Source organism: Aythya fuligula, chromosome 2 (assembly GCF_009819795.1).
Source record: "Aythya fuligula isolate bAytFul2 chromosome 2, bAytFul2.pri, whole genome shotgun sequence".
NCBI lineage: Eukaryota > Metazoa > Chordata > Aves > Anseriformes > Anatidae > Aythya > Aythya fuligula.
In genome coordinates, this window is record NC_045560.1 from 22,995,032 (window position 1) to 23,018,187 (window position 23,156).

Here is a 23,156-nt window from a genome sequence, read left to right on the forward strand (position 1 = left end):
TTTGAGACAAGCTCTTCTAAAATCTCCTGTCTGATAGCAGGTAACAAAAAGTCCCCCAAACCTGACATGCATGGAAAAAAAAGGGGCTTTCTAGACTGGATCACGAACAGTCAAATCTTGGAGTGAGAGTAACTTGGATAAGGCAGCAAAGGCTGACAGAAGGGTGCAGAGCAAATAAAAACTGCAGACCTCAGGTCTCATGGTGCAGTGTGGTGGAACTAAAGAGAATTGCTCGGGTCCTTGTGGTTCAAGATCCAGCAATATCAGTGGTGTCAGCTGCATCCCCTGGGGCCAGTGTGTGTCTGACATCCCATTACTGTCTTCAGACTTAAGTAAATCTAATTAATTAAAATACTTTATTTTCACTACTAAGTGCATTTTGGGGGTTGAAATGGATATTGAAGCAAAAAGTTGAAGTTACATTTGTGACATTATGCTGTATGTAGAAGTCTAAAAGTCACATTACACCTAAGCACTCTGCATCAAAACAAATTTTTCTTGCACAATGAAATCGAAGTTCAGATATCACAACCACATCCATGGGGCTATTTGTTTAAAAAGCTGCAGTTTATATTTTCTAAATGTTGACTCTCATTTAGAAGTAGAGTTGAGAGTCAATGGTTTATTCCTGCAGGAATTATTATGTCCATATGCACTTTAAGGCTCTTCTTTGCTTCTGGGAACCATACAGAAAACACCCTTTCCAAATTTTATTTCACAGCCTTCTGATGTCCTTTCTAACCAGGCTTTGTCAGTATGTAAAAACAAACAAATAAATAAAATATGGAGATCTCAGCCAAAAAAAAACGTATACAGGATGCTAACATTTTTCGTGCATTTGCTATTGTCTTCAAAATATTGTCATTGAATTATGTTAGTTTAACTATTATGTAAAAAGTGCTAAAGAGATGTTTCTCTCTGATGTTCAAGGAATAAGTATGTACATTTGTGAAATAAACATCCTCTAGATGCTCAAGAATAAGAGGACAAGAAATCCCTCACTTAGACTGGGAAAACATGTGCTGCTGGAGATCTGACCTATTATTATCTACTGAAGTCAACAAAAAGCCCACTGCTGCCTTCAAATGAGAGGGCTTTGGATCAGCTCCTGAGAGCTGCCTCATGCACCCAGGCAAACAAACAGCATTGTCTGCTAGGTTTGTACACAGCAGATATTGGCATTTTATTCTTGGAGTAAACAGCAGATTGCAAATTGTACCTCACGGCTTGGTGTTTCTGTAAACCTGGATCTATGTTTTAGCTTCCCAAATCAACCTGCTATCAGTCCTTGAAGAAGCCCTTTTGTCTTTCCTGCGTGAGCTGCAGCTCTGTGCCCACCTGAGACTGACTTAGCAGGGAGTGAACGTACGGGTGGTGTTCAGGCCAGCCATGGTTACCTTGCCCTGATTGTCAGTGAGGGTAAAGCAGACCTGACTTGGGCTCTCCTCTTAACACAGGACACTCAGAAATACAAAGGACCACGCTCTCTGATGGAAAAGGAGGCAAAGCCTTGGCAGCATTTGTATTTCATGAACCATGGCTTTCAAATGGGTGTTACTCACCATGGCTGTTGCAATTTAAACTCCAGCCCACAGGTTCAGCTGTGTGAGAGAGAAACGGGCATTTTTTAGGTCTGTATCTGCATAGGCAGAAACACTGATTGTAAATCCTCTAACAAGTAATCATAAAAGCAAACTGTGTGTCTTGGAGCTGTTACTGTTCTTCATAACACAAATCTGGAGTAATTTTGTAACAGAGAGCAGAATATGGCTCCATGATGGCAAGTCTACGTATTCATTCAGGCTACTACTTATTTTCTCTTCCTTCGACCCCTTCTCTTCTACCTACACACAAATACACTCTCTTTCTCTTTTTCTGTCTTTTAAAATTTTTCTCTCTCTGCTTCTGTCTCCTCATTTTCAGGGAGCTGTAAACAGGTGTTACAGGCATCTCAACAACCTCATCAGGCCCTTAGAAATCATACACGACCTCTTCTGCAGTAAGCAGTTCCCTAAGATTAACGTGGAAAATCTTTGAAGGGTGCTCAAAATGAAGTACTTCTCCATCATTTGACAGGTCTAGGAAAGCTTCTGTAATGATTCAGACATACATGAACATACATGTATCATCTTTTGTCATGCAGAGTATGAAGCATGCACAAGCGTTTCTTCATGAGATCACTTGGTGCCAGAATTATTTACCAGAAACCTGGCTCATCAGCTACTGATACAAGAGATTCCTTTACCATTGTTTCAGGGACTAAGGACATGTTCTTTCTGGGCCAGAGGATGAGCTGAATAAGGGTGTAGGTCCAGGATTAAGAAAGGTTTCATTGTTGAGAAATTGTTTGAGAAGTATCATTCATATATATATATATATATATTTTTTTTTTTTTTTCTCCTAATTTTCTTGATAGTGCTTGTTTGAAAGTATAGTTAGCTATACTGACATGCTAGCCAATATACCACTTAGCATGCTCATACCTTCATATTTGTGAGTATTTATCCTCTGAATGGATTGGGATGGGAAAAACAGAGAGAGAAAGGATAGTAAGCAATTCTTGCCCTATAGAAACAAGCTTTTCCTTACTCTCCAATGTGAAGAAGGCTGTCAGATTTTCTGTTTCCAATTTACCAATGAGGTCACCATCCTAGATGTATCCTGTTTTTCCACAATATCCTCAGTCCACTTTGATGCCTAAGCAAATATCTATTTATGTGAACATCCAAGGAGCAAGCAAAGATGGTGGAAGGTGAGCCCTGGCAGCTGTCTGAAATTTCCTGCCTTCCAACACCACTGTGCAAATATACATACCAGCAGCTGAACCATAGCAAAAGAGGTTCCAGAAATAAAAACAGAATACATAACTGTAAACAATTTCCTTTATTATGGTTAAAATGTAAGTATTTTTATCAAATATCTATAATATTGCATCCAGAATTTATTTTTAGAAAAATTGACAACCTTATCATCATGAGATATAATCATGACGTGTAATACAAAACCCCTGATAAAATATGATTTTGCTTCAGTTCCTTTCCTTATAACTCACTGCTTACACAAAAAATCACTGTACTTGCAGAGAGGCTTAGGCTTGTGAGCACATCTCACATCTTCCCGGCATTTTGGTCTCTCCTCCATCCCTTTCCCACCTGAGTCTCTGCAGTACAGCAACGATTCAGTAATCCTTGGCAGATACACTTTGAACACTAGAATTCCTGTACACAAACCAAGCAAATCTTACTCAACTATCTCTAAGGCATGAATATAGATCTCTTTCAGGTCAGACATAAAAGGAGGATAAACTAATGCTGGGAAGATGACAGCCCTTCCTCATCCAGCATCTGTCCTGTGTCTGTTCTACAGGCTGTTGGCTTCTGGAGGTGGAAACAGGGTGGGTGCTCATGTGCATAGGTGTGCGTGCCTGTGTCTGTGTAAGAGCATGGAGATGTTCTTCCCAGGGGCAGAACAGCAAAGAGGAGCAGACACCAGCTGACACAGGAGGTTGCTCTGGTTCTGGCCAGCCCCAGAGGAGATTTGGAGTGACAGAGGGACACTAAGCACCAGTTACTTCTCTCATACTCATTAAGAATGGAAGGTGAATAGGAAAAGGGGAATACACTGAGCAAAAGAAAGGGCCTATGCATGAAAGAATGCCTGGAGTGCAGGACCTCAATGACCTCTTGTTTGATTTGGATTTTAAGCTTGCCACTAGGATGAGTTTATTTTACTTAGGGCCTGCCTAAGCTTCCCACTTTTTCTCTCACTCTCCAGACAAAGGAGAATCAGAACTTCATTTTGATATGCCATCATAATCTTTTGTTTGTTTGTTTCTTCTTAACAATACAGCTTAGGCTAATTATACAGCAGACTTGTTGATAATGTAGTTTGACTGTTCTGAGTACTGGGGATTCCTCTCCCAGCCCTGCCGAATTTGTGTGAGTTGTCTGTCTAGACAGGGAAATATAAGCACAAATTTGAGAATGAGTACAATAAACGGAATGATGAGGGAGAGCATATAGGCGTTTGGAAGATACCATCTGTATGATGATGGACTCAGGAACCGGTTTCCACCATAAACCAGTGTGTGTGCAGTGCATAAAATCAATGTCAGATATCCCAGTTTGGACTAGGGAAGAACAAAGAAAAGAAAGAAGAAGAGGTTAAATTAGTAAATTAAACCAGAACAAATACAATTTACAGTACACAGCAAGCTACATGGAATACTCCAAGTTTAGTATTCACTGATGACTACTGATAGCTTTATCTATCATAAAAGCTCTTAATTATGTTTTAATAAAGAATCATTCAAATGGATCTTAGTGAAACATTCTTTTTTTCCCCATTAACAACCCTGATAATTTTTGCTAGTTCACACGCACTGCCTAGTGGTTGTCATATTTGTTAAAATGCAGAGAAAAGGCTGAAATTCAGTTGAGAGATCCAAGCCTTTTATATGCTCTAGTGCTAATCTACCCAGAACTATACTGTGCAAGTTTTTGGCCTGAATAAAACATTCACTGATTGTAATTTCCACTTTTCTACCTTCCCCTGCCAGACTGGCTCCTGCAGAGGCACTGCAGCCTGCACCAAGATTCCTCCTGATGAGGAGCCAAAATGGTGGTGTTACCAAGGGCAGCAAATTTTAGAACCTGCAGAAGCTGCAGATTTTCTTCAGATGTTTCCCATTGAGAGAGTCAGAGTGATAAAGTCATTGTCCAGATTCGTGTTGAGTTATCTTGTGAATTAACAAAATTAGACCAATAAATGGCTAAAATATTTTATGATTTGGTGTAATTTAGCAGTTGATAATTCCACAATGCCAGCTTTCCATTTGTCATTTAGGAGCTCAAGTCTTCCCGATTTTCTATTGTTAGTGTAATAATCCTGTCTGTTCCATAAGCAGCCCGAGAGAAGCTGTGTTTTCTTTCACAGGTGAGATGTATAGCAATGTAGATTTTTTTTATTTTTATTTTTATTTTTATTTTTTTTTTAATCATGCAGTGGTAAATAATACACACATCACATTTGGAGATACTAGTGGAGGAAAGCCCTAAGTCTATAGTAAACCTTTCTCTAGTCATAGTTTATATGGAAACAGGGAGTGTTCCATCTGAGAGAAAAGTAGTATTTTTAAGAAAAGTCTTGCTCTTACCTGGACAAATCGAAATTCTCGCCAGTTGACACTGTTGCTTACTGAAGGCAAGGAAGTTATTCCCAGAAGAACAAAAAAAAAGAATCCTAAAATCCCCAAAGCCAAATAAGAGTCACTAAGCCATCCATTAGTGTTGTTAAATGGATCTGTTTTATTGTTCAGTGCCTGAAAAAAGGAAGACCATATATACATTAGTGATACTGTTTTTAGGATCAATATGCAGAAAAAAAATATGTTTTAACTATGTGATAAATGTGATACATTAACTATCTGAAAATGATTGGAGATTTACTTTGAATGGCTACTCAAAAGGAAAAGAGGCATTATGACAGTTTTATCTCTGTAATTGTGGTACTTGTATTATCTGCTATAGATGTACTGTTGAGAACAAGTTTGTGAATATTTGTTGTTAAATAAGGTCAGAAAGTCAAAATATGTGCTATTCTTAAAGTTATACGGAGAAATATGGAAATATGTTTCTTTAAATTACTCTTAATTTAATTAATTAAATTACTCTTAATTAATTTACTCTTCATTTGTTCCTGATTATTTTACAAGTATTTAAACTACTTAGGCTAGACTGAGGCCAGAAATTCCCTCAACTCAATATAATATCAACAACCTTTGGATTTATCAGTGGTTAAAAGGAACACAGAAACTAGGAAAATAACCCCAATGTAAAGAATATTAGACTGTTCACATGTACTTGTGAAGCTCAACATGCTGGGTAGTACTTGTAAAAGAGCTGGAGGAAAAGACATAACAAGGAACAAAACTTACCTTGGAGATAATTCCATCCTCAGTTCTCCAACGTACATAGTAGCGAATTGGGATGATGAGAGTGTAAAAAACGTGCAGAAAAGCAAATGCCAAGGCTACTAGTCCAAGTTGTTTCCTACATAGCATCCATTTGTCCAGCCAGTCTGGGAAACGGCTGTATTTGGTACCTCTGTACAACTGAATGATTGCAGCAAGTACACCAGGAAGATAAACCAAGGCAAGAAGGATGAGTGCCACCACAGGGCAGATCCGATTTGGAATGGAAATTGCAATAAAAAATGAATAATCTTTGTTTTCATAAACATAGGAGTAAATTACATCACGAATCAAACAGTAGAAGAAGAAAAATGCAGTTAGGCCAAGGGACAAAAAGATGGGAAACTTCCACATTGGAAACAGCTGCAGAGGGTAATTTTCAATTTCCTGAGCAGCCAAGAGTGATCCCTGATCTAATGGTGTGAGACCCAGTGCACGAACAATATCCATCACCATTTGTTTGGCTTCCATGTCATCTCCACAGACAAACACCTGCAGCCAAAAACAAACAGAAGTTTTATTTTGCCAGAATTTTGTAACATTTTCTACTGCTGTCCTGATTGGATATGGATAGTGAGCATAAGCTTCCTAGGCTACTCACTGGCTTCAATGCTTGTCTTATTTTATATAAGTAAAAAATGTCCTATAGGTAATTTCTTGACCAAGAGGCCCAAGAACTAAGAGCAAGTATCTTTCCTTTGGGGAAGGACATCATTTCAAGAGGCAAAATTTTGTATGTGGAAAGAACAGAGTATCACACAGTACAAATCTTTGCCTAGAGCACTTGAATTTCACCACTCTTCTGAAGACATGCAGTTTGTAAGCACAAGATTTTGTAATAGTAAATAGGAGCAACACTGCCCCTACAATGGTCCATAAGGACTCCAGGGAACTGGGTACAGGGATCTTTCAAATATAGTTGCTCTGTCATGAAAGTAAATAATACTTCTTCTCATGTCTACTAAAAGAGGGAAGAAACTGTTCTATGAGTGTACAAAATAATACTCAGAATCATAGAATAACAGAATAATTTGGGTTGGAAGGGACCTTAATGATCACCCAGTTCCAACCCCTGTCATGGGCAGGGACACCTCTCACCAGACCAGGTTGCTCAAAGCCCCATCGAGACTGGCCTTGAACACCTCCAGGGATGGGGCATCCACAGCTTCTCTGGGCAGCCTGTGCCAGTGCCTCACCACCCCCTGAGTGAATAATTTCCTCCTATCTAATCTAAATTTACCTTTTTTTACTTTAAAGCCGTTACTCCTTGTCCTATCATTACACCCCTTGACAAACAGTCCCTCCCCAGCTTTCCTGAAGGCCTCCTTTAGGTACTGGAAGGCTGCTATAAGGTCTCCCTCGAGCCTTCTCTTCTCCAGGCCTCTAATCATCTTTGTGGCCCTCCTCTCGACTCGTTTTAAGAGGTCCTTGTCCTTCTTGTGCTGGGGACCCCAGAGCTGAATGCATTACTCTGGGTGGGGTCTCACAAGAAGACTTGTTTTGAAACTGAGAAAAAGGGGGTAATTTCTGCTCCCATTTTTCTTACTATGATGAAGGCTTTTACAGTTTAGATTTGGATGTCCTTAGTATTTAGTGTAGCCAAAACCATTTCTGTCAGCAAAAAAGAAAGCTAGCAATGGTTTGAGTAGTTGCATCATGCAAAGGTACTGTCCCTTGGAGTGGCAATGAACAAGGCAATAATAAATGATTTATTTATTTTTTTTCTGGAAGGTTGCTATGTTGCTTCCTATGATCAGATTGCCTGTAATTAAGGAAAGAGTTCACATGGTTTGTATGTGCTATTGTTGTGTGAGACTTCCGTGGTGATGGAGTCTGACTTAAAAAACTTTATTAATTTCTTCACCTTCCAGCTTATTTCTCCCATTGCTCATAATCATTCTATTGCCCCATCATACCCCTCACATCCCTTTTATTTTCTCCCTTAATTTTATTCTTGCATTAGTATGTTCCTCCAATCTCATTTCTGTTCAACTTCACATTCCAGGTAAACAACGATGCAGCCCTCATTTCCTTCTGATTTGCTGTCTCTCTGTCTTTATGGCTCAGCTTTCTTTCTTTCCTTGCTCCTGTAATGTCTCCTAACACCTTCCTGCTTTCTGAGGTGAGCTATCAATATTCCTTGTCATGTCATATTAGTGTCCCAAAGTAAATTTCAGCACACATTTAATTTGAGATGGGCAATTACAGTGAACATTCCATCCCAGCCTTGTCTGATTCACATGTCCCATGTGTGTGTTTTGTCTAACTGTTAAAAGCCTGTATGATATATCATAGCTCTATGAAATAGGAAGCTCCTGTGGTTCAGTCTTACCTGCCGGCTTGCATCCAGTGTGCCTGACTGCAAAGCCCAGGCAGACACAGTGTTAAAGGCTTTCACAACCTTAGCGCCAGGTACCAGCTGAGCGAGGTACTCTGCATTGGATTCAGGATACTGGTTTATTTTTAAGTTGTTGCTTACGTCCACCAGCACTTTCCCACGGAGTATTTCTGCTAATGGTGTAAGGAAGTCGTAGTGTTGCCTCTGGATCGCTATGATGATGATGGCAGCTTTCTGTGCTGCCTCGGTGTGGCTCAGCACCTCTGCTTCTTTGGGAATCAGGTTGGATGTCTGTGGGCTTCGGCTTCCAAACACAATGGGGTAGCCAGACTGAATCATTTTTTGCCCCAGAGCTCTTCCAAAATCTCCAGTTCCAAATATGCACACTGTCTCTCTTTTGTTGGATGTGTTAGGAGCCAAAGCCATTATGTTGGAAGAATTTTTATTCATCTATTAAAAAAAATTAAAAAAATAGGAACAAGCTAAGCAAAACATCAATCTCTTGAAAATGAAAGTTTAACATTTGTTCTGGTTGTACATAATAAATACCTGAGAGTTTCTTGTTTATTAATATGCTTACTGCACACTCATTTGGATGCACACACTTCTGTACAGTTTTTTAAAAACAAGTTCTGGATATTCAGCTCTCCATCTCTTACAGCACCCTCCTTTCCATCCATCTTACAGATTCTAACATTCCGATGAACCTTTGCAGCTTTCCTCTCTCAAAAGGAAAAGAGGAGGAAAGGGTATCAGAGCACTGCAAGCAAGAGTTGCACACATCTCAAGACCATTTCTGCTTACTTATGCTATAGAAAAACATTACAGAGAAGTGTGGTTCTAACCAGATTGGAACCTGGAAGGTCTTTTCGTAAAATACTTGAAGAAATGATCTACAAGCTATCTACAAAACCTATCTGTTGTCTGCAATATTTCCTTAATATGACTAGTCAGTGCCAGTTTGTTTTATTATTGTTCTTCAATTTCCTGAAGAATGTCCTGTGAAGCATTTGGACAGTGGAATTGGAGTATTTCATGTTGAACATTTATTTTTGATATTTATACAGTACTCATAATAAAATTCTCTTTGAGGTTTTTATCTACCCTCCTTTATCATAGTACCTGGAAGCTTCAAAGTCTTTAATGTATTATCCATGCCATAGCAGTATATACGCTCTGTACTTTACAGAGGGAGACCCATGATACAAATGCAGAATAAAAGGGGCTGATCCAAAGGTCTTGCAGTGGATCCATATGCTGTTGTCCTCGATTTTCAAAAGGTGACCCAAGGACAGAAAATCTGAAGCTCTAAGGAAGATCTCCAACAGGAAATCTTGAGAGATCCTGCTCTCCAAACAGCTGCTAATTCAGTCTTTACAGTAGCCATGTCATTTGCAGGAGCCCTGATTCAAGTCTTTCACAGCATCTCCGGTAAGTGTCTTAATTAAAGCTGTGGGAGTAATTTTCCAATTTGCAGAACGGAATTGCATGAAATGGTTAGTTTGACCCAAAATGATTACTTTACTACCACTGTTTATTAACCCTTTGCTCACATTCTGCTGTGAACAGCTGGTCAGAATGAAACTGCCATTTAAAAATATGGAGAAGATACACTTCGGTTTCTTATATGTATATATTTATATATATGTTTTCTAGCCAGAGAAGTTTTTGCTTTTCAAAAATATTGCATGAATTTAAACAGTTTCACCCCAAACTTGCACTTGCTGGGTGAAGAAAAAAACATAAACCACATGAACTTCCCCCTTCCCTGCTGTGACCTACAGCTGAGGGCTGTGGGTGGGAGAAGCACATGCCTTTTGGGCCTGCGCAGTGGGATATGTGCTCCAGTAGCAAGATAGAGAAAATCTGAGAACCATATCTGAAGACCTGGGCTTATATTAGCTTTCTAGCCCCCAGCTGGCATCCGTGCCTGCTCAGCACTGTTCTGGCACTAAGCTGCAGAAGCCCTGGGATTGAGAGAGCTGCACAGGGAGTTTTGCTCTGGTCAGTAGGGGCAGGCATCAGTTCAGGCAGGAGAATCTGCATGCTCGTTGCTTCTGAGGCTCCTGCAGGTCCTATGGGAGGTTTTCCAGTACAGCAAGGCGCTAGCTCCAACTCTCCTGGAGATACAAGTCCACCTACCTGGCTGCTCTCTGTATACTTCATCAAGCAACACACCCAGCATGAAAATAGGTCCTCAAAGGGACCCACATGAATGCACCTTGCACATGTGTATGCTCTGACTCATGCACACAAATGAAAAGTTCTTTGACACATTTAAAAATAGTCCTCTGAGGGCTTTATTACTGTCATGAGGCTCTAACAGGAGAAAAGCTGTACAATTGCTTTTTGTGGATAATCTGTATTTCAAAAAAGAAGAAAAAGAGTTGTATATGTAATATTAATAAATATTCCAGCCGAGGACCTAATGAGACTCAACTTTCCTATTTCAAAATTTCCTTTTAATAAAGTAGGCTCCTATCTAAAATGAAAAATAAAACTTTGTAAAACATGGTTGTCCAGCTGAAAGCTTCTTTGCTCTCAAGAAATCATTGTTATTGCTAAATGAACTATGCAGTCCATTTTCCTATCCAAAGACTGAAAAAATAAACAAAACTAAAATGGATATTTTGGGTAATATATTTTGAATAGTAATCAGCAGAAATAAATATATTTTTATACTAATAACTATATTGTTATAAGTGTTATAAATATATTGTTATAAGTGTTTCTGTTGTATAGTAATATGAACATCTCATTTGCTAGTGAGCACTGAACTCATCTTTCCAGGAAAAAGAAAGAGATTAAAAGAAAAATTAATATAAGGAACATTTTTTTTTTTCGTTTTCTCTTTTGAAATGCAGTTTCTTGGAGCACTATCTACAATATGAAGGGACTTGTACAAGGCAGTGAATATTAATCTATAAAAAGCTGAAGAGAGCTAAAGCTGCCTTTAATGCTGGTGGCCTAATTTGCTTAATACCATTTTTAACAAGAGAGACAGTTTGCTTGAATAAAGTAAGCAGAGTTTCCTTCTTTTCTTATTAAGAACTACTTATTATGGGGATGTCTATAGTTGTTATGATAGTACACATTATATACCAGAAATAAGTGGTCATGAATGATATGCTTAACAAATAAAGTATATTGTAAAGTAGATATTAATTAGTGCATCAGCTACATCTGAAAATGACATGTAAGACAAGGGAATACTGCTTTTAAATTGCAGGCTGTCTGGATTGTGCATTCTTTTAACAAATAAGGGAATTGAATCAATTTTCTCCATTATTATTATTATTATTTTTTAACCTTCTTGAACATGCGTTTGTGCCAGCTGGCTGCTGTTGAACTGAAAGGGCTATGGGCTTTGCAGTGGACTTCTGGAGGTTAATCTAGGCACTAGGTTACGAGTACATAGTACGCAGATAAATTTTGGTTTTGCTGTGTTTATTTGAACAAAATGCAGCCTCTGATGACAACTTGGTAGGTAAAGCTAAAGCAAGGAAAATGGCCTCACAGAGTCCATGACAGTGGTAGCTACAATGAAAGAAGATATTAATTTGCTATAGAAAAAGGTGTTTTATTGTCCTACATCAGTGTGAAAGATGTGTTGAAGAAGTACATTGTAAAGGACACAATGCTAGTCTGGTGTCTGAGAGCTCAGCCAGAAGGCTGATCCCGGGGTCTCATTAAGGAGCTGATGGCAGCAGGGTCTGCTCTGTGCCCATGTGCTGGGCACTCTCAAAGTGCCAGGGGAAAACAGAAATACAGGCAAAGAAACAAATAATAGTCATTCTCTGTTCTTTCATATATGTACCCATATATTACCTCAGAAAAAGCCACAGAGCTTTGTATCCATATATAATATTTTTGCTTTTGTACATCCTCATAACATTAGCCAGCTAATGATGCTTTTTGTTATTTCAAAGATAATCCAAGTAAGCTTCTTATTGATAACTGTGCCCTTGCTCTTCTCCATTGCTGTATTTCTATACAGGGAATTATCCTATTTTTAAGGAAAATGGTGGTGATATCTGAACTGATTGCCACTTGGTCAGTGATGACAGAAGGAGGCACTGAAAGAACAAAAGGGCTAACCATGCAATACTGTCATTAAATATCTGCTGCATAAACACTAGAGGAACTGAATGAAGGTATGATGTTTAGTTCGGCAATTATATGTGAATACTTCATTTATGTAGGAATTTGAATGGAGATAGGCATGTTGCTCTGTGAGTGAGAAAATAGACGGAATTCCTATCAGAAGCACTCATTAACACAGATGAAAAACAATGCCCAAAGTGGAAAAGCAGAGATGGGACTGAGGCAGACTGGGATGGAGAATGGAAAGATCAGACAGATGTAACATGAAATGGCAGACAGGAGATCAGTGGAATGATTCAAGAGGTAGAGAGACAAGATGAAAGAAGCAGGAAAGAGAAATTTTACTATTTACATTTAAAAAGAAGCAAAACAAATATTTCTGGGAGTGATTTCAAGAGATTATCTAGCCCATCTCCCTCCCTAAGACAGCATGAACTATGTTTAAACCAAGTCTGACAGACGCTTGTCTAACCTGTTTGTAAAATGTTCCCATGTGGCTCTGGCAGCTTTGTTGCTTTTTGCTGTCTCACTGGCCGTACTACTCAGCAGATTTTCTTGTGTGCAATCTATATTGCCTCCTCCACAGTCGACAGAGGTGTCAATTTATCCCTCTCCTCTTTGCAGCAGCCAATGTTGGACACAAAAGCTGTTACCATTTCCCCCCATTCTTCTCGAGATAAAACAACCCTAGATCCTTCCCTGTACTTCATGCTTCTGAGAGTGGTGATCTTTCTCCTGCCTTTCGTCTGATCTTCCTGGGCTAAACTGCTCCGACTGGTAATTAAAAGCATGGTGCTGAAACTGAATGCAGTACTCTTGCTGGGATCTCACCAGTTGGAAAGGATTGCTTTGCTTGCCTCACAGACAACACATTGTCCCACTGTCACATTTGTCTTATTCACAAGACGTAGCTGATTCACAGTCAACTGGCGATGGCTATGTGTGCTTCAGCGAGTAGTGTGTGGCAGCAGGAAGCGAGATATGAAACAGCTGGTGCTGAGCACCTGATGTTCGCTCTGTCCATGTGTCAGAAACTTCCATCTTGGACTAGCTTTGGTCCAGCACTGCAGCCTGAGTACCCATCAGCAGCTGCAGCACATTGGGGTGCACCTAAAGCATATCTTCTGGTTCAGTTTTTGTGGAGAGGAATCACATTTCCTACCCTCCAGGAACAATCTGTGGTGTAAAATAAAGCTTGATAATTAATGATTTGCTTCAACAGTGCACTTCTGATCAGACCTGAAATACTAATGTAACACATCCTGTATCATCCAACCCTTTAATGCAGGGCTGCTCCCAAGCCATTGCTCATCCTCAATTTGTATAGTGTTTTATTTTCTGACTCAGTGCTGTACTGTGCACTTGGCCCTGTTAGAGAGCACCATATTTTTTTTCAGACTGTAGCTTCAATTTGTCAGGATCATTTTGATTTCTAAGCCTATCATCTCATGTGCTTGCAGGCCTTTTCAGCTTTGTCAGATTGTCAGCTTTAATAAGCATACTGTCTATTCCAACATCTGTGCTATTTAATGAAATTCCAGAACAGGACATTATCCAGGAGAGACCCCCGGTATAACTGCAGCAAATGTAGCCTTCCATTTTGAAGATTATTAACTGAAAGACTGGAAATGCTGCTTTTGCTAGTTCTGCAGAACCTTACCTTATATTAGTTTATTCCATAATAAAAGCGTCAATCACATCAAACTGTATAGCCTTTGTGATTCACAAGACCTGTTATCCTGTTGTAAAAGGTGGGTTTCAAGTGATTTCTTCTCGATTAATCCATGTGCCTAAAACCCATTTCTTTCTTATCTTCTATTTGCTTTCTCTATTTGTTTGAGAATTGTACTTAAATGGATTGGGCCATAATTCTGTATCTCCTCTTTCTTCTTACTTCTCAGGATAGTTGTTATTCTTGCCTTTCCAGTCTTTCAAAACTTTACCTCTTCCATGCAGGTCTTAAGGATAGTTATTAATGGCTGTGGAAATGCTTCAGTTATTCCATGGACAATTTAAGGTGAATTCCATCAGCCTCACTGATTGCAAACCATTTACCTCACCTAAACCTGGTCTATTTTTTAAAAATTTTTTCTCCCCCCCACTTCATCTCTTGAATTCCCATCTCTTTACCGCTGGTGTAGAGCAAAAGAGGTCTTTGCAGAGTTGGCTTTCCTGGAGTCATTAGTTAATAGCTTGTTCTCAGCTGGATTAATCCTTTCCTTGATTTTCCTTTGACAGCTTATGTTTTTACAGTGTTCTAATACCTAGTACCTTTCTAATTACTTCTCATTTTGTGCTGTGGTTTTTCAAATCTTATCAGCATATCAGTACTGCTCTATGTTTGTACATAGATTTTGATTTCTGTATGCTTTTTTTTTTTTTTTTTTTGGTGTTTTAAGTTTCTGAAGAGCTCACAGCTTCAGCTATGCGGCTGTCTTCCTGTAATCCCTCTGCATTGCAAATATTTGTCTCAGCTTTTAATGCAGTATCTTTAGGCAGGTGTCAAGTGTTCAGACCTCATTTTCCCTCTCAGATTCTACTTCTCATGGAACATCACCTGCCCACCTTCTGAATTAGTATTATCTACTTATTATTCTGTTAGGTGAACAAGTCCGTTTTTGAGCAATTGATCTTGTCTAGTGGACCACTGTAGCTCTCAGCTGTGACAGAACCTCTTTATTTCCCCCTCTACAATTTTCCAAAATCTTTTACTAGGCCTATATTCTTTTATCTTTTGATTCAGGGCAAAAGTTTAGATAATCAAGTGGGATATAAAGACTATGAGGAGATTAATGACCAAAGTATTGCCGGGAGTTTGATCCTTAGCTGTACAAAAGAAAGGTTAATAAGTAGAGTAAGAAGAAAGTTAATGACCAGCACAGCTGTGATGGAGGAAGGTTATGGTGTTGTCCACCAGAGGATCTAATCTAATCTCAACATGTACAACACCGATCCTTTTTTTTTTTTTTTTATGCTTGCTTTTCTTTCTAAGCTCATTGTAAAAAACATAGCTCTGAAGGTGGTCATGAAGATTATATATGAAACAATTATTATGGGAGTGTAACTTTAAAAAGTGAAGAATCAAAGGTTTTCTTTCTATGTAAATTAAATATTTTGACTGCCATTTCCTTGTAAATAACAGCAGGGACTCTGTTACACTACACAAATAATTTACAGTAGCAGTCTTGAGAATGGCCTCTCTGGAGCAGCTTGCCTGTTGTTCTAGTACAAAATGTTGGAGGCAAATAGAGGTCTTGATGTAACACATCTATCTAATTATATAATATGCTGGGGGTAGATTCATCTCTAGTCTCTCCAGAAACAATATTTTTTTTTTTAATTTTTTTTTTTTTTTTTTTTTTTTTTTTTTTTCTTTCCTTCCTTCCTATAGCTATTGGGAAACACTTTGGAGTTTATTAGAAGCTTTCACAGCTTCTTTACAGAACAGCTGAACTCCAACAGTATTCTGCTGCAAAACCAAGTTAATTCTTCCCTTGGGTTTCCTAACCTTTGGTGTTTAACAGTTCTTATCCAGTGGTGAAACCAGGACATCTGGGATAAACAGCTTGGATTCACACATTGCCCCTCCTGTAGAACTTGTTTTAAGCTGCTGGCCTGACTTCTTATATCTTGTCTTGACTTCACTGTTCTTTTAACTGTGAGGATTTGTCTGTTTCTGTTTTTTTTTTTTTTTTTTTTTTTTTTTTTTTTTTTTTTCCCATATGTCTCATTTTATTAGCACAAAGATCAGTTGAATTTCTCACACAGCATCCATGTATTTAAGTCCTCAGGCCTTTGCTAAAGGTCTTTTTCAGCCAAATCTCTCTATTTCCCTGATCATGAGGAACTTGAAAACATTGAGTTCACTGCATGGTTTCAAGAACTTAGATATTTTGAACCACACAGGTGAGGCTGAGTGTGTTGAAACTCCCTTCACCAAGAGATTCAGAGATTGTCTTCCGTGAAACACTTTGAAACCAGGTTTGCATCAGCAGTATGGAGAGCACACCATCAGATTTGACGTGATTGCACATCTTAATCTTGATGTGCAACTGTGAGTTGATCTTGAGTTGGCTAATTGCATTTATGACAAAACCGGTTAAAATAAGCCCTTTGTAGTAGTCCTGTGCCCTGCAGACCTGCCCTGCGGACCTCCTTGAGCAGACTAAATAGGTTCAATTGGGTTTGCTTCCCTGATGCCTCCATGATCCTGATCCTTTCCTAGCACTGATAAACGTACATTCTTCTCAAACAATGGCAGGCTGCATTAGTGCTAACCATGGCACATTCACACCATGCTAAGCACGCATTCATGCTGGTGGTGATGAAGAAAAATGCCTACAACAAAGAGTATCAAACGTACTGGAACTGGCCATTTTTTGTATCAATTTTTTTTGCATTATTTCCTTCAAATTCTTGGGTACCTGTAGATGGGCGCAGTGAACTTCAACCAGATAAGTAAATGAGCACTTATTTCTCTTTGGAATTATGCTTTTTTGCTGGGTAGTTTTTAGGTCCTTTCTTTCCAATGCTGCCAAGTTCTCCACAGTTAAACAATTTCTCCCAGAAATGGAGTTAATTCTCATTATTGTCTTAGCTGTTTATTGCATGTACTAACAAGTAGGAGTAATTCCCATTTGTCTTTTTTTCTGGTAAATGAGAATCCTGCTTTGTCTTAAAAGCCTGATACCTGAGTCATCTATGATCAAAAGTGCCCTAATACACTAAAATTAAATAGATTGACCTATTAAATATGGCAGGGAAAAAAAAGAGAATGATTAATACTTCTTTCTTGCATAAGAAAGAAGTAGTATCACACCTTTGGATGTCTCTTTCTGTAGTATTTCACACATATATAATATTCAGTAATTCTGGTGTAACATGGAAAACAAATGAAATATGATTTAAAAACTCTCCTTGGAAAGACATGTACACTACTCTGAGGCAATTTCATTTACTTAAAATTTCATGTTACTACTCCCACAGAGACGGAATGCACTCTATAACAAATATTGCTTCTTATAAGCTGACAGTTGTAGAACCAAATCTGCCCTAAATTATAAACTGCATTTTCTGCTGTTTGATAACACCTGAAACTGAAAGACATGTGGCTAAAGTACTCTCTTGTGATTAATCCAGTACTTAAATACATAAAGAAAATAGCAGAATAGCTCCTAACAAACATATCACAGCAAATTATTCATTAATTTTCTTTCAAGCAAATGAATATCTGCTGTTCTTCGCAGCAGAAAGTCCTGAGATCCAAGTTTTGACAAAGCTGATAAAAAATAATTGTTTGAGACAATAAATCCTCCTACAGAGGACATTGCATTTCCCACATCTTCACTTTTTATCAGGAGAACACTAAAGCTGCCTGGAGGCTCTTCAACCAGATGAAGTATAGGCCTAAATAGATGTGCTTAATGTTGTCTAAATCATAGCAATGTACTGAGAGAGCTGGAAATTTCACCACCTCCAACTGCTCCCATAAACACATAAGACCCGGCTATAACCTTAGTAATTTCCTCAGCCTTTTTAGGGCCATTGTACTGTTTTGAGGGGTATAGGTATTAAGCTTTAATCCAACTGCAAAGAGAAAGAAAAGATTTCATAAAACACCAGAAGGTGAGAGAGGGCAAGGAGAGGCAAACCTGCCTGCAGTGCAGGGCAGGGGGACTGGATTTATCTCAGCTGTAATGCCCAGGAGATGTCCTGAGACCTCAAAAGACGTATTTTCAGACCCACCACACATGATAAGCACCTTCTGAATCCCTGCTGTGTCCTCGGAAGCTGTCTTCCCTCACAGTGAAGCTATTCTTCTGAGCATCTTTTGTCTGCTATTTAGAGACATTAACAAATAGCTCTGTCTCACAGAGAAGTAACACTAGAAATAATGAAGCCCGGCTTCCTAGGGATTTGTGTTTCTTGGCTGATTACAAGCACTGATTGAAGCTGTTTCCAATTGCAGGAGATCACTCCTGTAACATTTCTTCTCATGTGGATTTTCAGTCTTCCAGTGAATACAGTCAAAGCGTAGTCTTTCATTTTTCAGGACTCTTCTGTGGGGTCTTCCGCTGCCTTTTTCACAACTCATAAGGAAATCCTCTCTTCTCCTGGTATATTTGTTTGAAATCATCAGTGAAAAAGAATTTGAGGGACACATATAAACATACATACACTCATACCCCTCAGCATGATCAGAGAAATCAGAGAAATCTGACTTCCTACAGAAATCAGGCTAAAATAACAAACTTCCTAATAGACTCACACACTGCCTTTTCAGCTGTGATCCTATGTTACTGTGGTCTGTCAAAAGGCACAGAGGACTAAACAGGTGTAGGTTCTTTGGAAAGCTTTTACTAGCAGTCCATCAGCAGGATACATCAAGCAACTAACTACACTGAAAATGCAAGAGTTCAAACCGTACACTTGTGAGCTCTAGAAGTGCATGATAAACCCAAAAATCTTCCCAGTTACGCTAATGGAATTGTTGATTTTCATTTAACTTGCTTTTGGATTGGATTGGCATAACCAGGAAGAAAACAAAGCCCAATTGCAGTCCAATTGTTCCACAATACCTGTGATAAAATCAGGCAAGGTGGCTGCTGAAGCACAGAGGCCTCTGTGGTGATGGTCTTGGCTGTCTTAGAAGTTAGAAAATTAATTGCTGAGAATCCTAAACTTAAAAATATGCCTTGAAAATAAGTAAATAAAAGAAAACAACAGGAATGGTATTTGTCAAAAATTTGCACTGCCATTGATGGCAGTGTCCTCTACCGAGAAATGAAAAGATCTATTTTTTTTTTTCTTTTTTTCTTTTTTTCTTTTTTTTTTCTTTTTTTCTTTTTTAACAAAGTTCTGTTTGAGTTCATCTCAGGTTTTGCACATGGCTGAGCTGCTAATTCCCTGTCCTGGCAAGTGGGGAAGAATTTGCAAAGATGTGGGTCATTGCCTCTGCTCCTCACCCAGGCATTGAAACCTTTCTGCCAGAGTACTGCACGTCAGCTACTGATCTGGGAATGCAGCACTGCCACCTAATTGCTTGCAGTACAGCACGGGACAGAGTTATCCTGTGCCACGGTCTGCTGCACAGGGTCACAGCAAACCTTACCTGGGATCTCAGCCTGTTAAGCAGGCTTCTGTCTTCAGAAAGGTCACCTCGGTTTCTGTTATCTGTGTGATCCTGGGTCTCACTAGGAGTCTCTGAGTATCTCTTTTTCCTATCCCTATGAAATATGTGGGGTCAAGGCAGAAGTTATGCTTTTGGTTCTGTACACCAAGACCATGTAATGCGCAGTTCAGTAGCACCTGGCCCTATCTGTGCAATTGCAGTGAAGGCAAAGGTTGCTATTTGGGACACAATATGGAGCACAGGCAAATGAAAAGTTTATGCATTCTTATTAAACTTAGTTGAAGAGGAAAGAAGAGGTAACAACGAGGTCACTTAGATACCACAAAGTCCTTCACTTTGCAAACAGAAAATGAAGAAAAGCAAAGGCCAGGGCAGAGGAAATAACTTATTTTTAGGCTGATAGGGAATTTGGCTCAAAACCCTTCAATCTTAATTTTACAATGACTTATTAAAACAAGTAATTCCTTAAGTAAACACTTTTCCAACTGTGTATTAGAGTGAGAATATTACTACATAGCAACTGTTAAGAATTCATTTCTGTTAAAGAGCTTCTATGACTGGACTTGGTAGTGCTGCACGTTGGTGACCCAGAGCTTTGAATTCAATTTCCTGTACAGCTATCTATGAAAAAAAAATCTTCTAGATCTACATTGTGGAAGTATTGACCTTCTGCTCTCCTTGTACAGATCTTCCAAAAATTGTTGCATGTGAAAGAATTTAGATCCACTGGGTGTTATGATTTTTTTCCCTTAAATACATGTATGCAGTCACTTCTGAGATCAACAAAAATACACCGATCCTAACACTGCCAAAAGTCACTGAGCATAATTTGGGTTAAAAGTGAGCTGAATGTGTGCCAGGAGGTACAAAACAAAGTGTCACGCTGCTTTTGTAATTGCCTAATTGGACAAAATAATTCCCTCCCGCAGGGTGACCCTCTCTTGCAGCTCCTGCAAGGAATTGCAATACAAAATGAAGAACAGGGTTTTCTAAATTAACCCATTGTCGTTATTGTATTACCATTTTATGCTGTTACGGTTATTGCATAATTACCCACTTGTTGTGAGTACTCATGTCCTCTTTTACATATTTCTTGCTTTCACACCCGTTGTAGCATGGGACCACCCCAGAGACATCCTTCATCAAACACTCCTCGTGCTCTAATGATCCCAGAAAGTGTTTTGCTCTTTGGCAATCAACCTCTCAACTAAATTTCTTAGCACTTTAGGCTTGTTTATCTACAGGCCTACAGAAGCCTGCTCACATAGTTGGTATGGCTAATGGATTGGTGACAGGCAGCAGTGGAACACTTTGATCCCAGTCCTCAGGTGCTGTAGCTTGTCAGAGGTGGATGGCTGAGCCGTTTTCACCATTGATCAAGCAGTTTGTAGCAGATTATTATAATTAAGCACCTTTGAAGTGCCAAGTTATATGAAGCTCTGGCACAGTTCAGGTAGTAGAATTCAAATGAGATTTATTAGTATTAGATTTATTAATATTCTAATTTTTATAGGATATCATGTCACTTATGGAAATGGCTTCTCTCCACATTTAGATTTGTCCTAGTGAGGCTGTTCCACCTGGGGAAGACACATTGAGGTAAATCACCCAGACTTGAGAACAGTCCTCACTCCTGCTTTAATCTTAGTATCACCTATACGAATGCAAGTAATGGGCCCTGCATCTCCCGGAGGAGTTTTCTACCTTGCTGAGCCAGGAGGATCCCCGCCAGCAGTGCTGGGGCTGCCTCCAGCCCACCACCAGTGCTTTCCTCAGGGCCAGAAGAGCATCATATCAATGGTTTAGCCAAGTAAAAAGACAGCTTGATGACACCTTTGCAATTCTGTCTGCAGGGCTATGCCTAGTAGTCGCTGTGAGTTTAGGAGACAGCTTCATCAGCCCTGTAATTAACACGTCTGATGGCAGCTGTTCCCATTCCCACATTTCCCTGCAGCACCGATACAACCATCGCTCACCCCGGCTGCCGCCCACGGCCTGGCCGCAGCACAGTGCCCAGGCCACAACAGTTAGGAGAGCTGTAGTTGGCTGCCTGGAAAAATATCCCACAGGGAAATGAGCAAAAACAAAAATGAAAAGGAAGAAGAGGAAAACCGGAGACCTAAATGATGTTACATGAACCGATCTGCCAAGCTTGTTTCCAACCAGGCCAAGACCTGTTGCTGGAAGCTGACAGGCCTCAATGGGAAGAGTCCCAGAAAGGGAGAAGAGACAAAGTGCTGGGAATCTGAATTTGTGTATTCCTATTCTGAACCGTTTCTCACCACCCAGTGTACAACATCAAGTAAGTGAACTTACTGTTTTGTTGGCTGTGCTCTAACTAAGGAGAATACATGTTGGGGAAATTTTGAAAAACAAGAGAGTAGGTGGGTCTAAAAAGTGAACTAAAATGAGAAAAAACACCTCTTTTTTATTTTTGAGCATGCATGAACAAAAAAGTAAACATATGATCTGCAATAAGTATGTGTAAAGATGACATTCAAATATCTCTCCCCACCTTCCCCCCAAAACAGCTTTCAAAAACTAATAATATACATAAAAAAATAATATACATAAAAAGTTAATATAAAAGAGTTAATGTACATAAAAAAAAACAAATAGAAAAAGAATGTCAAAATGCCAACATCTATGAAGTATACTGCGGAACATACAAAATATAAAATGTTGCAAGCTTTCTCTGCTAGCCTTGTAAGTGAGAACAGAATGGGAGAAATTGGCTCAAAGCTTGAAGTTACCAAATAAACAGGTTTTAATAACAGCAGTCTGGGAAGTAGTGAGAGAGGCTTTAAAATATGCAGATTTGAATTACCCTTCCTGAAAGCCTCAGCTGCTATCTGCATTTTTGAGGCCCAAAAGGTATGGATTTGAGGCCCAACAGGCATGAATGAGCCCCTCATATCCATGCCAGGCATGTTGCCAATGTTTTCATTGAACTAGCTGTGGTGTGGCCCTGCGAGCTGAATTTCTTAGTGGAGAGATTATTTCACTTCACCCAAGAGCATCTGAGAGCATCCCCAGGCTGCCCCACAATGTAAAACAAGGTGTGGTATGGAGGGCAGGAGAGTCACTTCTGAAGTGAGGTCCTGCTCTGAAATAAAACACTAATGTAGGCAACACACTTTGTTAATAGTTTTGTAACACAAAATGGACTGCTTATCCAGTTATGCTTTCTGCCTTTAACTAAGGGAAATAATTTTAAAATGCCACCTGTCTAAAACTGTACAAACATGAAAAATTCTTAACGTGATTGTGTAAGCAAATTCCAATATGGATGAGTAAAGTACAGGGATGTTTGATTTTTCAATGACTGGAATATTTTGGTATTTAGTTACAGTACTACCTCTGCTGTTACAACCTCTTGCTAGTCAAAATCATTGCTATTAACAAATCTAGGAACTTCAGGAAGCCACATCTAAAAAATAATTTACATCTTCCACTAATTTCATTATTTTATAAAGTCTCCTTAACAATCTGAAAAAAAAAAATAAAAATTGGCCTATCCCATGAGTGACAGTTGATGCTTGCAGATTTAGAGGGGATATGAAATTTTCTTATATCAAAGCTGACTAACAGTTCTGACAGCTGCAAATGTT

The 23,156-nt window shown here is 39.1% G+C and overlaps 1 protein-coding gene across 1 annotated transcript; it reads right to left on the bottom strand.

The window, feature by feature from the left end:
• Positions 1-3,859: 3,859 nt before the first annotated feature.
• STEAP4 (STEAP4 metalloreductase) lies at positions 3,860-8,759 on the bottom strand. Its single transcript, XM_032182813.1, has 4 exons — positions 8,304-8,759; positions 5,936-6,463; positions 5,156-5,320; positions 3,860-4,129 (listed from the first exon to the last, which is right to left on the bottom strand). The coding sequence occupies exons 1-4, from the start codon at positions 8,757-8,759 to the stop codon at positions 3,860-3,862; spliced, it is 1,419 nt and encodes a 472-aa protein (XP_032038704.1).
• Positions 8,760-23,156: the final 14,397 nt, after the last annotated feature.